The sequence below is a fragment of the Erpetoichthys calabaricus genome, chromosome 2 (genome assembly GCF_900747795.2).
Source record: "Erpetoichthys calabaricus chromosome 2, fErpCal1.3, whole genome shotgun sequence".
NCBI lineage: Eukaryota > Metazoa > Chordata > Cladistia > Polypteriformes > Polypteridae > Erpetoichthys > Erpetoichthys calabaricus.
Window position 1 is genome coordinate 97,367,882 of NC_041395.2, and position 19,483 is coordinate 97,387,364.

Sequence of the window (19,483 nt, forward strand, 5' to 3'; positions counted from 1 at the left end):
AAGTACAGCATATAAAATTATGGTACATACTGTATGAGCAAATGTGTATATGTATGGCAGTGCCCTGCAGTAAGTTGTATATCATTCAGGATGGCTTTGCCTTGCTCCCACTGCTGATGGGATGAGTTCCCACTTCGTAAGAATCCAGACAGCTAAAGGTAGATTTACAAAATGCTGTAGATAAATCAGGACATCTATTTTCTTTTCTTTGGAGGGGTGCTGTAAAATGCTCCTCTGGAAGGCACTCTTTTGGTTTTGGCTGAAAGTATGTAATTGCTAAAATATTTTCCTTATTTTTGCCAGAATAATGAACTCAAATTGTCAGAAGGACATGTTGAGGTGATCCAAAGAAACACTGGAACTGAAGTACCTTACAAAATTCGGATAATGGGCATATACCTTGTGATTGAAGCTAATAATGGAATGATCCTTATGTGGGACAGGAAGACCAGCATGTTCATAAAACTCAGCCCTAAGTTTAAGGTAAAGAAATGAAAAAAATAGGATATGAATCCCACCTGTCTTCACTACAGAAATACCAATTTATCTTTCTGTCTAATGACATTAAAACTGAAAAATTCATAAGTCATGACCACTGCCTTTTAGGGTGATGTCTGTGGCCTGTGTGGAAACTATGATGGAGATGCAAACAATGATTTCACCACCAGAAGTCTGTCAGTTGTTGTTGATGCTCTTGAATTTGGAAACAGCTGGAAGGTGTCACCAAGCTGCCCTGATGCAAAATATGCTAAAGATCCCTGCCTTTCCAACCCTTACCGACAGTCCTGGGCTCAAAAACAGTGCAGCATCATCAAAAGTGTAGTGTTCACAGACTGTCACCATCAGGTACTCTTGAAACTCATCAAATATATTTTTGTTGCTTGAACTAAATAGTAATGAGCATTATTGTTGTCCAAGTCACAAATGTCAGGGTTGCAGCATTGTGTCTTGTAGTATGCTTTTTTACTAACTAGTTATGGCAATATGTAGTCTCACCATATTGGTCAGATTATCTAATTAATTTAGAGAAGTCTTCTTTGTTCTCTAAAATCCATTCTAAAATCATAAAATAGTACCGACTGATCTGAATGTAACCTCAATGTATCACATGGTTCTTTAACCTCAAGGTGGACCCCATCCCATACTATGATGCCTGTGTGCAGGATTCCTGTGCTTGCGATTCTGGTGGTGACTGTGAGTGTTTCTGTACAGCTGTTGCCTCCTATGCCAAGGCCTGTAATGAAGCAGAAGTGTGTGTGGCATGGCGGAGCCCAGAAATATGCCGTAAGTTTTTCTTGTCCTGATAATTAACAGCAGTTCTTAAAAGCGATGTTTTACTAGAAATGTTTACATGTGGTTGTCTAAAAATGTTTGCTATTATGAAGCTAAAAAGCATTCTATGATGCATTCATTGCACCCTTCAAATTGCCATAACTTCTTGCTGCAACACTTCATTGAATTCGTCTAAATACACATGTATAAATGTAAGAGTCAACATGAATAAGAATTTTATCAATTGCGGTCATGAATGATTGGTAATAATATAACTTGTCCAAGTAAAATGAATGTTCTCAAATTGTTTTTAGCTCTTTTCTGTGACTATTACAACCCTCCTGGAGACTGTGAATGGCACTACAAGCCCTGTGGAGCACACTGCATGAAGACCTGTCGCAATCCAAGTGGAATGTGCTCTGAGCACATTAAAGGACTTGAAGGTACTTTGACCAAGTTAAGGGCAAGCATAGTCATTGTGAGGAAAACAAAAAGGATAACTGCAGAAGCAGAACATAAACTAATACTACCAGCAATGAGAACTGTCATGATATTTTCTCAAGAAAAAAGTCAGTACTGTACTCCTAATTAAGAGGACTTCCTGGAAGTGTAGTGGTTGGCACTTTTGTCTCACAAATCCAGGACCTTGGATTTGATTCCTGGTCCAGTCACTGTCTATGTGTAGTTTGCTTGTACTTTGCATGTCTCCATGGATTTTTTTACAGATCTTCGGGTTTTACCTTTCATCCTAGATCAAGGTATTATAGGCTGCATTGACTGCCAACTCTAAACTGGCTGATCATAGGATTATGCATGGAAATGGTCTGAAAAGTACTGACATCCAGTCTATTGTTGCATCCCCCCCTTGCATTTAATATTGTTCTGATCCCCATCAGTTCTCCATGATCTTCTAATACAAAAGGTTTAGCTGACAATATATATTAAATGTCACTAATAGCAGTGTACATTCACTGTAACTACTCATCAATTTGCTGAATAACTGCCATATTATTAGTAGTAGTAATGCAGTACTTGATAACATGCTACTGTAATCTCATTATATTTCCCAGTAACTAAGACATGTACAATGTTACATTTTAAAGTGTTATAATTATATTTCAATCAATGACTTAACTAGAAAATTTTTATCTACATTAAAACATTTTTTAAGCAAATATTTGTAAATATTGTAAATGTCTCAAAAGGCAGGAATTTCATCTTACATAATGGCAAAGGAGGGAAGTGTGGCTACCCAATCTGTGTCCCCTACCAATTTGCACTGCACATGCACACTATATTCTCACAAGCACAGAATGCGTTGAATTTCATGACAGTGCCAAATCTGTAATGGAGATGTGTGTCATTTTACAGCAACACATGACAGCCCAATTTACTCTGGTATTGTATTAATATCAACTTACACATTTCAGATTTAAATTTAAACAATAACAACTTTTCAGTTTTACAGCACATTGGAAGAATTTGTCTAGCGCAGAAAATGTATGTCTAGTTGATAGAAAAGCAGAGTGAAGTGAACCACAGAATGCATCTGGGAAATTTATAATTCAAAGTATGATAACTAAATGAATATTTTTGTTCCTTGTGATGTACAGCCTCTTGATCGAAAAGCTAATAAGAAATTAGATTTACAGGCAAAAAAGTCTTTCAATATCTATTTTAAAAAAGTGGACTACATTGTAAAATGTTGCACCATATCCCAACAGATATTCTGAAAAAGAAAAAAATCTCTGTACAAGTAGGTAACTGAATAGTTACCATAGTTATTAGTGAATGTATAATAGTTAAATATAAAATGTACATGCTTTCTTTCTGTTTATCGATCACCTTTTTTGATAGTGTATAGAGCACAGAGACAGGAGAGACATATGTACAATGGCCCATTGATTGTGTTACACATTAAACACTGCAGGTAGCTGGCCTCACTTGATCAATAAGTGCTCCCTTCTACTGCCCACAACAATTAACAATATGTTTACTCTCTACTGACTTCATGGTTTGTGCTGTATGCAGATTCAGAACTTTAATTCAAATACTATATTTATCATACTCAAACAAATGGCATTCTTGACTTTCCTTGATAATGTGAATCAGACCTGAACAAAGTAAAGTAATGTGATGGTGGTTTTACCAGTGGCACTATATATAAATTTCACTCTAATTTCACTGATGTTAGTGTTCTAGAAACATATTGTAGGAAGCATTCTAATCATAATAGCTTACCTGCACTGCCTAGATACAGGAAGTGACTTCAGTCCTAGGTACTTCTCATATGACTAAAATTGCATCCCTTTCATTTCACAAAAAAATTCTATTTGTTCCAGCTGTAGCCCCTCACATGCCTGACCATACACTTATTAACCTGCCAAGTGTCCTAATGATTTTCCAGTTAAACACACATTCACATTTAGCCATGGAACAGTGTCACCACAATTGTAGAGCTACTGTATGCTGCATGTGTGGGAAGATACATCACTTCCATCTATTCATTGTCAAAACCAGTTTTATTCAGTTTTGGGTCACAGGGGCCGGAGGCTATTCGGGAAGAATTGGCTGTAAAGCAGGAACAAGCCATAGGAAGTGTGTCAGTCCATCTAACGGTCCACACACCCACACTTACTCATGCAAAGCCAATTTAAAGTTGCCAATGAGCCTAACTTCTTCTTCTTTGAAAAGTGGGAAGAAAATTGGAGTACCCAGACAAAACACACACAGGGCAGAAGAGAATGTGCAAACACCACACAAACAGTGGAAAGGCTGAGATCAGAAGCCTGTAATCTATAGCTGTGAGACAAACCCACCAAACATTATCTAAAGCTAACAATCATTTCAGTGTAGAATTGGTGATATTAATTTGAAATCGATTTTGCACAGAAAATAAGTCACAGAAATACTTAGAAAAAAATATCATTTTAGGAGTTCTTCTAATAACTACAGCTGTATATTTAATTTTGATTTTACAGTTGGAACAAAAATTTGACCTATTAGTATTTGAAATATAAAAAAAACAGTAAAGTAAGATTAGATAGACTATAGAAATGTGTCTAATATATTATTTAAGCTGTTTTCCTAAAGTAATTTTAATTTAATACATCCATCCATCCATCCATTATCCAACCCGCTGAATCCGAACACAGGGTCACGGGGGTCTGCTGGAGCCAATCCCAGCCAACACAGGGCACAAGGCAGGGAACCAATCCCGGGCAGGGTGCCAACCCACCACAGGACACACACAAACACACCCACACACCAAGCACACACTAGGGCCAAGTTAGAATTGCCAATCCACCTAACCCGCATGTCTTTGGACTGTGGGAGGAAACCGGAGCGCCCGGAGGAAACCCACGCAGACATGGGGAGAACATGCAAACTCCACGCAGGGAGGACCTGGGAGGCGAACCCAGGTCCCCAGGTCTCCCAACTGCGAGGCAGCAGCGCTACCCACTGCGCCACCGTGCCGCCCTTAATTTAATACATAAAAAGGATATTTCATAATCATTCTAAAGAACTATCATCACAATTATAATTCAAAATCTATCTAAAGCTACCCAACTTCTGAATCATTTTTCACTGTCTATTTCAGGCTGCTACCCAGAATGCCCACCTGAAGAACCCTTCTTTGATGAGGACAGCATGAAATGTGTTCCAAGTGAAGACTGTGGATGCTTCGATGATGAAGGACACCATTACCAAAATGGAGATCTGGTCCCTTCAAACAATAACTGCCAGGAATGGTATGTAATCAACTAAGTAAATACCTATGTATCTTGTGAATCAGCATGAAACACGTCAGGTTTTACTTCAAATATTTAAACATTAAGAAACCAGACAAGTACTCCAGATGGAGTCCCAACAGCAAATTATACAGTTTCAGCATACTGTTTATTCAGTTATTCAATAGATTTTACATTATCACCTAACACTATGTGTAATTTGGTATTCTAACTGCTACTTCATATTACCTAGACAATAAGAATGTTGCATCAATGTACTGTAAATCCTAAATCCTTTTTGGAGTTTGCTTCCTGTTACACAACATCTAAGCTTGTAATCACAATTAATGTTCATTTTGTCTGTGCGTAACATTTTGCAAATTAGGTCCTGATCCTGTTTATCCAGCAGAATGGCTTGCCTCACTGACCCACCTCAATATACCAGTACACAAGCCCAAAATATTCCATTTGCCTTTTGACTTTCTCTTACTTCTTTTCTCTCTGTCTCCATAAATTAAGTTTCCCAGTCTACCTGTTAGTTGGATGTTTGTGTTCACTCTATCTGAAACTTGCAAGTAAATTGTCTGTTAGGTGGCTTTAAATTTCATTCCAGAGCTCAGAGATACTCCAAAATTGAAAACAGAGACATAAGGTCAGGATGGTGCTTCATCATTACAGTTACCAAATAATATAAGGTGCATGTCTTTGGCATGTGGGGGGAAAATTGAATTACTCAGTGAAAAACCCACAGAGATGATGCCTGGGTCAGAATTCAAACAAAATTTCTGGAGCTGTGGATCACTAACATTCATGGACCCAATAGCTATCCTAGTTGTGTCCTTGTTTTATATGTTTTAGGCTTTCTTTGTTTTTTCATAAGAATACAGTAGGCTTAAATTCTGTTTTGATTTTTTAAGAATTGAATTCATGATATTGATTCCTATCCTATGTTTCCTTTCTAGCCACTGTAAATCTGATGGCATACAGTGTGACTATAACATATATGGTATGTATTATCAATGTATTCAGAAGTGTGTATTGAAGTAGTTCTTTTAATTTCTGATTACCTTAATAATAATAAATGTGATACAGATGAAGTAAACATGAGTGAACAAATAATACCAAATGATAATGCTCATTTTTTATAAACCAAATCATTAATCATTCCAGTTTGTTAGAGCTAAGACATTAATCACCTCTTTTTAATTAACAGCTATACCATTATTAGTTGTAGTAACTATTATTGTGACTAACGCCTTTAGCATCTGAGGGTTTCTATCATTAACGGTTTGATTTGCATCTATCTAGATTTTACATTGACCTAAACCTTTTACATTTGAAGGACAATATCACTGACTGTTGTACTGAGGAATATTTTGTACTTACCAAATACAAACGCTAGTTTAAAATGTCTGAAAGTAACTAATTCAAACTAAGTCAGTAATTTCAAGTATGGTATTGTAATATTTACAACTTACTGTTGAATTATAAGACTACTTATACCATACCATAAAGTGCAACAATGGACAGAACTTGTAGTGCAGGAAAGCTTTACAAATTTAAATTCATCTTGTGTGTGAAAAATATATGTAAGTCACTACATCTATATATATATGCAATGACTTACTTTTGTGGTTTCTACAATATATCTCAATTTAACTCACTTTATCTCACTTGCAGAGTGCTATTGCATCTATAATGGGAACAAGTACCCTTATGGAGCAACAATTTACAACACCACTGATGGATTAGGAAGCTGTATTACTGCCAATTGTGACCTGAATGGAACAATTCACAGAGAAATTTACGCATGCACCACAACGCCTACAACAACCCCCACAACAACAACAGCTTCCTCAACTACAGTGTTTGCTTTCAGCACACTGCCTACAAAAACAGGTATGATTTTACCAATGAATAGGGTTAAGAAATGTGTGTTATATTAGAAATATAATAATAAATTGTTCGCCTATATAATATGATCAGTAGTACAGACAGAATGTTTTATCATGCAGTAAATGAGTATCCATCAAATGGACAAGATTTGATTGAAAACTAGACTCAGTGAGTACCATTCCCACCTCACAGTAATTTTTGGGGTCTAATAATTTCAATAAATAAGCTAAATGAAAATGCCATGCAATTTAAGGATCATTTTGGAATCTGAAAAGAGTGCTATGTGTCTATTGAGCATTTCCTGTAATTTGTTTAAATAATCTTATTTTTCTTTAACTCATCTTTAGCTCAACATGGTTAAATTGCTAAAAATGTTAACTTTAACAGTAAAACAGATAAAAAGCAAAATGCATCACCAATATATGCTCCAAGTCCTTGATATCTGGCTCTAGACTAAAGACTGAGAAGTTGAGATGAAACTGTAGTAAGAAAGTTTGCACTGCTGAAGTAACCTAAATCACTCCCAAATAAACATGCTATTTATTACATATTTATATTATATATATATATTATATATATATATATATATATATTTATATTATTTAAAAATAAAACAAAATAGAAGTACTTATGTATCTATCGTCGCACCTTTGATCAACCAGCATGGGTGAAAAATTTAAAACATTTATTACATCCATCCATCCATTTTCTAACCCGCTGAATCCGAACACAGGGTCACGGGGGTCTGCTGAAGCCAATCCCAGCCAACACAGGGCACAAGGCAGGAACCAATCCCAGGCAGGGTGCCAACCCACCGCAGGACACACACAAACACACCCACACACCAAGCACACACTAGGGCCAATTTAGAATCGCCAATCCACCTAACCTGCATGTCTTCGGACTGTGGGAGGAAACCGGAGCGCCCGGAGGAAACCCACGCAGACACGGGGAGAACATGCAAACTCCACGCAGGGAGGACCCGGGAAGCGAACCCAGGTCCCCAGATCTCCCAACTGCGAGGCAGCAGCGCTACCCACTGCGCCACCGAACATTTATTACAATATTGTAAATTAGATAATTATGTAAAATTACATATTCCATATCTTTAGATAAATGTTTCTCCTTCATAATATGAATTTAGATCAGTAGTGGCTCTTATTTTTGTCCCCCAGCACTTTTTTTGTTGGAAATAGACAATCTTCTTATATAATACGCTACTGTGGCTGTCTGTCTGTCTAGGATTTTAAATCACCTGTAGGTCGCAAACCATTTGAACTATTGACCTGAAATTTGCTGCACATATACTACGTGACGTCTACTATCCCCTTTCGGGTGATTGACCTCCAAGGTTATTCTTCTTTTTATTTTATTTTATTGTAGAATTAACTCTCAGCAGAGGCCAACAGGGCGGCCGTTTGGTGCATGCGTACTGGTGCCGTTCTCATCCCTACCACCTTCACCATCACTTCCCCTACCTCTTCATATCTTAAATTATTATTGAGGCAGATTGAAGACTTAAGTGCCAACTTAAGTGAAAAATTAAAGAAAATGTACCAAGTAATTGCAACACAAAAATTGACTTAATCAGTTTTAATGCAAAACGATGCCGACAATAGAAGGAAAGAAGCAGGCCACTAGGGTGGAGAAAAGAAGAGCTGCTCAGGGAGCAGCAAACGCATCAACCTCTGAGCAAACGAATGCTAAACACACAGAGAAACAGTATGAAAACGAAGAAAGCTCAAGTCAAGTGTATTCACTGCACATCATCGTGCAGTGAGCCGTTACTGGTGACATTATACTACAGGAAGCCACAATTACAGCAGAAAACATATTTGCACAATTTGTATTCAAGTGTGTTTAAGTTAAAGTGGAAGTTCTAATAATGTAATAACAAGCAGCTAAATCGAATGACATAATTTAAAATATGAATTGGCTTCTTATTAAAAACTAAACCTACAGTCAAAGAGGCTCTTCAATAAGTGAAACTGAAAATAATACTAAAAGTGTTCATTTGAAAGCATATAAATGTATACATGTACTTTTGGTTAAAATAAATCTTTAAAATCTCTGTTATTATTAGAAAGCATAGGACTGTAAGGTATCTGCTTCAATTTGTTTGAAAATGTGACAAATGAAATCAACACAAAGGAAGTATGTTCTGTAAACTTATAATGTTTTAAAGTGCTTAAAATGTATTTTGTCCATGCTTGTATCATATAAAATGAATGTAAAAGTGGTACTCTCAAAGTGCTCAAAAAGTATTTGTAAACATTTAAATACTGCATATATTTCTTTCAAAACAAAGGTGAAATTTCTGCACTGACAGAATTCAAAGGTGATATATTTTGTATCATCTAAAAATAATAAGATTCAATTAATTTAATCATCATGTATAATCACCTATATATTAATGTGAATTGTGGCATCTCTTCTTAAAATTCACCATTTCTAACATTTCTTAATTTTTGTAGCTGATATTTATACAGCATTCAAGTGTATTTGAAGTATGCTCAGTGTATAATGCATATATTTGTTTTTCATTTAGCTGACGTTACTTCCTCTTGCTTAGAGGAGATCTGTCAGTGGTCTGTTTGGTATGATGTCAGCCTACCAACCAAGGAGAATAAGGGTGACCAAGAAACTTTTGACAACATTAAAGCAAATGGATATTCAATTTGTTCAAATCCACTAAAAGTGCAATGCAGAGCTCAACAGTATCCTAATACTCCACTGAATGGTATTGGTCAAGTGATTCAGTGCAATACATCTTTTGGTCTAATATGTAATAATGAAGACAACCCATCAATATGTCTGAACTATGAAATAAGAGTTCTCTGCTGTGACATGCTACCCTGTGGAATCAAGACATCAACATATTCTTCAACAACTGAGGCAAACACCTTGGTGTCAACGTCCATCAAAACCGCCACTCCTCCTCTAACAACAACACAGCCACAATACCCAAGTACATCTCAGGAGAGCACAGTGACTCCTACTCTTCAAACGCAAACAACTCCAACTGAAATATTTACATCTACTGAGATTCCAACACCATTATCCTCTAGTCCTCCAACATCGTGCAAGCGTAAATGTGAATGGTCTAGATGGTATGACAATAGTTATCCACTGTTTGGACCATCTGGAGGAGACTATGAAACATATAACAAAATAATTGCAGCAGGTGGGAACATATGTAAAAATCCTAACCAAATTGAGTGTCGGGCAGAAAAAAACCCTGATATTCCGATTACTGAAGTTGGACAGATTGTAACATGTGATATTTCCCAGGGGCTCATCTGTAAAAATACAGATCAAGAAGGTGATTTTCCACTGTGTTACAATTATCAGATTCGAGTACTGTGTTGTGATCATTTTAACTGTGAAACAACATCATCACCACTGTCTACAAGTAAACATGTAATGACAACATCTGCAAAAATATATACCACAACAGCAATTACCCCTACGTCTCAATCACCTGGAACCATGCCAATAACAACTGCTGTCACAAAGGAGGTAACAACAAAAACTATGCTGCAGTCTGAAACAACAACAACATCAGTTAATATACCGACAACATCTGTTAGCACTAAAAGCACAGCCACCTCAACAGCAATAACACCAAAACCAACAAGTGCTAATGAAACTCCTACTAAGAAAACTACAATCCCAGAAACAACAAGAATTATTACTTCTGAAGTTACAATATCTACTGAGCAACCCACCTCATCCACAGCTACAACGGAAACAACAGGCACACCTATTAGTACAGAAATAACCTCTGTCAGTACTGAAGGCACTTTCACTTCAACAACTTCAACACAAAAGCCAACAACTCCAAAAGAAACTACACTCATAGAAACAACAATAATCACATCAGAATCCACAATTGCCTCATCTCATTTTACATCAGGCTGCACTCCGAAATGCCAGTGGACGTTCTGGATGAGTTCATCCAGTCCAAGTACTGGGTCAAACGGTGATTATGAAACATTCAACAACTTAAGAAATGCTGGCTACAATATCTGTCCACAACCCATGGAGATTGAATGCAGAGCAGTTCAGTTTCCTGAAATGTCAGCTTCTGATCTCCAGCAGATCATTACATGTAATATAAATTCCGGCCTCATCTGTAATAATTCAGACCAGAAAGGCAAGTTAAAACTGTGCTATGACTATGAAGTACATTTTTTGTGTTGTGGAGGTTGTGAACCTACAGAAAGTCCTCCAACTGAAACATCAACTAATATATTAACAACTGTTTCTGAATCCACAAGTACCACTGGCACCACCACTTCTTCATCAGTTGTTACGGGAAGTACTACATCTCCTCAGACAAAACATATCATCTCAACTACTGGCTTAATTCCTACTACAACTTTTCTACCAGGCACAACTATAGAACAGACAACCCCCCACACAACTGAAAGTACCACAATAAGGGAGATAACCACAGAAAAAACAACAGAACTAAAGACCACACTCCCTATGACTATATCATCCACAGAAGGCCCACTACCATCCACAACACTAACAGAAGGATCTACATCCATTTCTCATTCTACAGAAATTAAATCGGCAACAACTGCTGTAACCTCTGAGACAACAACAAAAACTACTCTTCAGCCAGAGATAACAACAATGCTGGTTACTGAGCAGACAACCTCTATCAGCACTGAAGGTACTTCCACTTCAATAGCTACAACACCAAAGCCAACAACTGCTAAGGAGACTCCAACTTCAAAAATTACAATCCAAGAGACAACAAGGATTATGACATCAGTAGTTACAGCATCCACTGAGCAGACACCTTCATCCACAGCTGTAACTGAGACACCAAGCATCACTTCACCAAAAACTACTTTGGAAACTTCAAAACCCAAGACAACTTTCCCTGAGACAGCAACATCCACAGAAAAGCCACAGAGATCTACTACTTTAATAGAGACAACTACGTCTGTTTCTCGTACTCCTGAGATCAGGTCTCCTACAACTACTGCTGCACCAGAGACAACAGCACCTCCAGTTACTACAGAAACAACATCCGTAAGCACTGAGGGTGTGACGACATCAACAGGTTCAACTCCAAAGCCAGCCACTCCAAAAGAAACTCCAACTCCCAAAACTACAATCTTACTAACAACAACAACAGAATCCCCAATAATCTCAGGTAGTACATCTCACGTTACATCACGCTGTATTCCAAAATGCCAATGGACTTCCTGGATCAGTTCATCCAGTCCAAGTACTGGATCAAAAGGTGATTATGAAACAGTCAGCAACTTAAGAAAAGCTGGCTACAATATCTGTCAACAACCCATGGAGATTGAATGCAGAGCAACTGAGTATCCTGCTGTGCCACTTTCTGATCTACAGCAGTTCATTACATGTAATATAAATTCTGGCCTCATCTGCAATAATTCAGACCAGAAAGACAAGTTAAAACTGTGCTATGATTATGAAGTTCGTTTTCTGTGTTGTGGAGGTTGTGAACCTACAGAAAGTCCTCCAACTGAAACATCAACTAATATAATAACAACTGCTTCTGAATTAACAACCGCCACTGGCACCTCCACTTCTTCATCAGTTGTTACGGGAAGCACTACATCTCCTCGGACAAAACATATCATCTCAACTACTGCCATAATTCCTACTACAACTGCTCTACCAGGAACAACTATGGAACAGACAACCCCCCACACAACTGAAAGTACCACAATAAGGGTAATAACCACAGAAAAAACAACAGAACTGAAGACCACAATCCCTTTGACTACAACATCCACAGAAGGACCACTCACATCCACAATTATAACAGAAGGATTTACATCTGTTTCTCATTCTACAGAAATTAAATCAGCAACAACTGCTGAAACTCCAGAAACCACAACAAAAACTACTCTTTATCCAGTGATAACAACAACTCTAGTTACTGAGCAGACAACTTCTCTCAGCACTGAAGGCATATCCACCTCATGGTCTATAGCACCACTGCCAACCACTTCACCAGTTACAGGTTGTGTGCCATGTGATTGGTCAGAATGGTTTGATGTAAATTACCCTAATCCAGGACCAACTGGCGACTATGAAACCTTTGAAAATATCAGGAAGGAAGGTTATAATATTTGTGATGAACCAGAAGACATTGAGTGTAGGGCAGTGGATTTTCCAGATTTACCTTTAGAAGAACTCAGACAGACGTTAGAGTGCAATCGTTCTGTCGGTTTAATTTGCAACAATGAAGATCAAGGTATCCCTCCAATTTGTTTCAACTATAAAATCAGAGTAAAATGCTGCACCAGCAAATGTAATACAAACCCTACTAGTACAATTTCTACCCAGTCTTTTCCAACCACACAATTAATAACATCAAAAGAAATACCACCTGTTACCACACATTACCTTAGCACAACTGAACAGTCATCTTCTACCCCAGTCACCAGACCTAAAGAGACTGTTGAAACCACCAAAATGTATATAGTTACAACAGAAACAACTACTATTCCAAAAACAACTACAGAACTCAAGACCATAGCACCAACAATAACAACATCAGCTGAAACGTTACACTCGTCCACATCAAGAGTGGACACAACCACTACCCTTAAATCTCAAACCACTGAGAAAAAATCTCCAACAACTACAGCAACTCTTGAGACAACAACAAAAGCTACTCTTCAACCAGAAATAACAACAGCAGTTACTGAGCAGACAACCTCTGTCAGTACTGAGCTTACATCAACAACTTCAACACAAAAGCCAACAACTCCAAAGGAAACTCCAACTCCCAAAACTACAATCCTAGAAACAACAGCAATTATCACATCAGAATCCACAATTACCTCAGGAACTACATCTAATGTTATATCAGCCTGCACTCCAAAATGCCAGTGGACACCCTGGATTAGTTCATCGAGCCCAAGTACTGAAACAAAAGGAGATTTTGAAACATACAGCAACTTAAGAAAGGCAGGTTACAATATCTGTCAACAACCCATTGAGATTAAATGCAGAATAGTTGAGTATCCTGAAGAGTCAATTTCTTATCTTCAACAGACCATAACATGCAATGTAAATGTTGGGCTCATTTGCATCAATTCAGACCAGAAAGATAAAACAAAACAGTGCTATGACTATGAAGTACAGTTTTTATGCTGTGAAGGTTGTGAGGCTACAGAAATCCCTCCTACTAAAATGTCAACTGCTTCTGAATCACAAACTGTCACCGGCGCCTCCACACCTTCAGCAATTGTTACGGGAAGTACTGTGTCTCCCCAGACAAAACATATCATCTCAAGCACTGCCATAGTTCCAAAAACTACTGCACAACTGGGCACAACCTTGGAACAGACAACCCCACACACAACTGAAAGCACCACAATAAAGGTGGTAACCACAGAAAAAACAACAGAACTAAAGACCACAATCCCTGTGACAACGGCAGTTACAGAAACAGCACTGTCATCCACAACTGTAACTGAGGGTTCTACATCTGCTTCTTACTCTACAGAAATTAAACCACAAACAACTACTGAAACTCCAGAGACAGCACCAAAAACTACTCTTCATCCAGAGGTAACAACAACAGCAATTACTGAACAGAGAACCTCTGTCAGCACTGAAGGCACTTCCACTTCAACAGTTACAACACTAAAACCAACAACTGCTAAGGAAACTACACCTCCAAAAACAACAATGCTAGAAACAACTGCATCAGAGACAACTAGCACTGCTACACCTACAAAAAGTGCTGCACCAGAGACAACCACTAAAATTACCGTTGTGTCTGAGTTAACAACAACACCAGTTACTACAGAAACAACACCTGTAATCACTGAGGGTGTGACAACATCAACAAGCTCAACACTAAAACCAACAACTGCTAAGGAAACTACACCTCCAAAAACCACAATGCTAGAAACAACTGCAACAGAGACAACTGGCACTGCTATACCAAAAACTACTATGGAGACTTCAAAATCAGAGACACCATTGCCTATTTCAACAATATCTACAGAAAGGACATACACATCCACTACCTTAACAGAAACAACTACATTTATTTCTCGTACTCCTGAGATCAGGTCACCTACAACTACAGCTGCTCCAGAGACAACCACAAAAACTACCATTGTGTCCGAGTTAACAACAACACCAGTTACTAAAGAAACAACATCTGTAAGCACTAAGGGTGTGACAACATCAACAGGTTCAATATCTAAGCCAACAACTCCTAAGGAAACTCCAACTCCAAAAACTACACTCATAGAAACAACAACTATCACATCAGCATCCACAATTACCGCATCTCATGTTACATCAGGCTGCATTCCAAAATGTCAGTGGACTTCTTGGATCAGTTCATCTAGTCCAAGTAGTAAAACAAATGGAGATTATGAAACATACAACAGCTTAAGAAAGGCTGGCTACAATATCTGTCAACAGCCTATGGAGATTGAATGCAGAGCAGTTCAGCTTCCTGAAATGTCTGCTTCTGATCTCCAGCAAACCATAACATGTAATGTAAATTCTGGCCTTATCTGCAATAATTCAGACCAGAAAGGCAAAGTGAAAATGTGCTATGACTATGAAGTTCGATTTTTGTGCTGTGGAGGCTGTGAATCTACAGGAGTGCCCCCTACTGGAACCCCCACGACAGAAAGCACCACAATAAGGGCTGTAACCACAGAGAAAACAACTTCTGAGGAAACAACACAAGTGCCATCCACAATACCTGTAACTACGGTATTTACGGAAAGGCCACTCTCATCCACAACTGTAACAGAGGGATCTACATTTGTAGGATCTACATCACCTACAACTACATCTGCTCCAGAGACAACCACAAAAACTACCATTGTGTCCAAGTTAACAACAACACCAGTTACTGAAGAAACAACATCTGTAAGCACTAAGGGTGTGACAACATCAACAGGTTCAACACCTAAGCCAACAACTCCTAAGGAAACTCCAACTCCAAAAACTACACTCAAAGAAACAACAATTATCACATCAGAATCCACAATTACCTCATCTCATGTTACATCAGGCTGCATTCCAAAATGTCAGTGGACTTCTTGGATCAGTTCATCTAGTCCAAGTAGTAAAACAAATGGAGATTATGAAACATACAACAGCTTAAGAAAGGCTGGCTACAATATCTGTCAACAGCCTATGGAGATTGAATGCAGAGCAGTTCAGCTTCCTGAAATGTCCGCTTCTGATCTCCAGCAAACCATAACATGTAATGTAAATTCTGGCCTTATCTGCAATAATTCAGACCAGAAAGGCAAAGTGAAAATGTGCTATGACTATGAAGTTCGATTTTTGTGCTGTGGAGGCTGTGAATCTACAGGAGTACCCCCTACTGGAACCCCCACAACAGAAAGCACCACAATAAGGGCTGTAACCACAGAGAAAACAACTTCTGAGGAAACAACACAAGTGCCATCCACAATACCTGTAACTACGGTATTTACGGAAAGGCCACTCTCATCCACAACTGTAACAGAGGGATCTACATCTGTTTCTTACTCTACAGAAATGAAACCACCAACAACTGCTGAAACTTCAGAGACAGCACCAAAAACTACTCTTCATCCAGAGGTAACAACAACATCACTTACTGAACAGACAACCTCTGTCAGCACTAAAGGCATTTCAACTTCAACAGGAACAACACCAAAGCCAACAACTGGCAAGGAAACTCCGACTCCAAAAACTGCAATCCCAGAAACAACTGCAACACAGACAACATACACTGCAACACCAAAAACCACCATGGTGACTTCAAAACCCAAGACATCATTGCCTATTCAAACAACATCTACAGAAAGGACATACACATTCACTATCTTAACAGAACCTACAGAAATTCCCTTTACTGAAACATCAACTAATGTGATATCAACTACATCTGTTTCTCATACTCCTGAAATTAGGTCACCTACATCTACAGCTGCACCAGAGACAACCACTAAAACTACCATTGTGTCCGAGTTAACAACAACACCAGTTACTAAAGAAACAACATCTGTAAGCACTAAAGGTGTGACAACATCAACAGGTTCAACACCTAAGCCAACAACTCCTAAAGAAACTCCAACTCCAAAAACTACACTCATAGAAACAACAATTATCACATCAGAATCCACAATTACCTCATCTCATGTTACATCAGGCTGCATTCCAAAATGTCAGTGGACTTCTTGGATCAGTTCATCTAGTCCAAGTAGTAAAACAAATGGAGATTATGAAACATACAACAGCTTAAGAAAGGCTGGCTACAATATCTGTCAACAGCCTATGGAGATTGAATGCAGAGCAGTTCAGTTTCCTGAAATGTCCACTTCTGATCTTCAGCAAACCATAACATGTAATGTAAATTCTGGCCTCATCTGCAATAATTCAGACCAGAAAGGCAAAGTGAGAATGTGCTATGACTATGAAGTTCGATTTTTGTGCTGTGGAGGCTGTGAAACTACAGGAGTGCCCCCTACTGGAACCCCCACAACAGAAAGCACCACAATAAGGGCTGTAACCACAGAGAAAGCAACTTCTGAGGAAACAACACAAGTGCCATCCACAATACCTGTAACTACGGTATTTACAGAAAGGCCACTCACATCCACAACTGTAACAGAGGGATCTACATCTGTTTCTTACTCTACAGAAATAAAACCACCAACAACTGCTGAAACTCCAGAGACAACTACAAAAATTACAGTTCATCCAGAGGTAACGACAATACCAATTTCTGAGCAGACAACCGTAGTCAACACTGAAAGCACTTTCATGTCACAAAGAACGACACCAAAACCAACAACTGCTAAGGAAACTTTAACTCCAAAAACTACAGTCCTAGAAACAACAAGGAGTATGACATCAGAACTTACAACATCTGCTGAGCGATCACCATCATCCACAGCAACAATAAAGACAACTAGCGTTTTTACACCAAAAACTACTGCAGGGACTTTAAAACCCAAGACATCATTGCCTAGTCCAGCAACATCTACAGAAGGGCAATCCACATCCACTACCTCAATAGAGTCAACTACGTCTGTTTCTCATACTCCTGAGATCAGGTCACCCACCACTACTGCTGCCCCAGAGATAACCACTAAAACTACTGTTGTTTCCAAAGTAACAACAACACCAGTTACTACAGAGACAACCTCTGTAAGCACTGAGGGTGTGACAACGTCAACAGCTTCAACACCAAAGCTAACAACTGCTAAAGAAACTCCAACTCCAAAAACTACACTCAAAGAAACAACAATTATCACATCAGAAACCACAGTTGCCTCAGGAAGTACATCTCATGTTATATCAGCCTGCACTCCAAAATGCCAGTGGACACCCTGGATTAGTTCATACAGTCCAAGTACTAAAACAAAAGGAGATTTTGAAACATACAGCAACTTAAGAAAGGCAGGCTACAATATTTGTCAACAACCTCTAGAGATTGAATGCAGAGCAGCTCTGTTTCCTGAAATGTCTATCTCTGATCTTCAACAGACCATAACATGTAATGTAAATTACGGCCTCATCTGCAAAAATTCTGACCAGAAAGACAAGGCGAAAGTGTGCTATGACTATGAAGTACGGTTTTTGTGTTGTGGAGGTTGTGAACCTACAGAAATTCCTCCTACAGAAACATCAACTAATGTAGTAACAACTGCTTCTGAATCTACAGCAATCACCAGCACCTCCACTCCTTCATCAGTTGTTACAGGAAGTATTACATCTCCTCAAACAAAACATATGATCTCAACTACTGCCATTGTTCCTACTACTGCTCCACATCTGGGCACATCCTTGAAACAGACAACACCCCGCACAATTGAAAGCACCACAATAAAGGTGGTAACCACAGAAAAAACAACAGAACTAAAGACCACAATCCCTGTGACAACAGCAGTTACAGAAATAGCACTGTCATCAACAACTGTAACTGAGGGCTCTACATCTGTTTCTTACTCTACAGAAATCAAACCACCAACAACTACTGAATCTCCAGAGACAGCACCAAAAACTACTCTTCATCCAGAGGTAACAACAACAGCACTTACTGAACAGACAACCTCTGTCAGCACTGAAGGCACTTCCACTTTAACAGCTACAACACTAAAACCAACAACTGCTAAGGAAACTACACCTCCAAAAACAACAATGCTAGAAACAACTGCATCAGAGACAACTAGCTCTGCTATACCAAAAACTACTACGGAGACTTCAAAACCCCAGACATCATTGCCTATTTCAACAACATCTACAGAAAGGCCATACACATCCACTACCTTAACAGAAACAACTACATTTGTTTCTCGTACTCCTGAGATCAGGTCACCTACAACTACTGCTGCACCAGAGACAACCACTAAAATTACCGTTGTGTCTGAGTTAACAACAACACCAGTTACAACAGAAACAACACCTGTAATCACTGAGGGTGTGACAACATCAACAAGCTCAACACCAAAATCAACAACTGCTAAGGAAACTACACCTCCAAAAACAACAATGATAGAAACAACTGCAATAGAGACAACTAGCACTGCTACACCAAAACCTACTGT

At 38.6% G+C, this 19,483-nt stretch overlaps 1 protein-coding gene across 1 annotated transcript in view; it reads left to right on the forward strand.

Moving 5' to 3' along the window:
• LOC114645308 (mucin-5AC-like) overlaps positions 1-19,483 on the forward strand; it is a 72,114-nt gene that overhangs the window by 26,755 nt on the left and 25,876 nt on the right. The window contains exons 23-31 of the mRNA XM_051922828.1: positions 304-483; positions 607-846; positions 1,128-1,284; positions 1,587-1,715; positions 4,874-5,024; positions 5,966-6,009; positions 6,684-6,902; positions 9,448-11,884; positions 16,844-16,968. Of these exons, the coding sequence (XP_051778788.1) occupies positions 304-483; positions 607-846; positions 1,128-1,284; positions 1,587-1,715; positions 4,874-5,024; positions 5,966-6,009; positions 6,684-6,902; positions 9,448-11,884; positions 16,844-16,968 (3,682 nt within the window). The remainder of the gene's footprint in view (positions 1-303; positions 484-606; positions 847-1,127; positions 1,285-1,586; positions 1,716-4,873; positions 5,025-5,965; positions 6,010-6,683; positions 6,903-9,447; positions 11,885-16,843; positions 16,969-19,483) is intronic.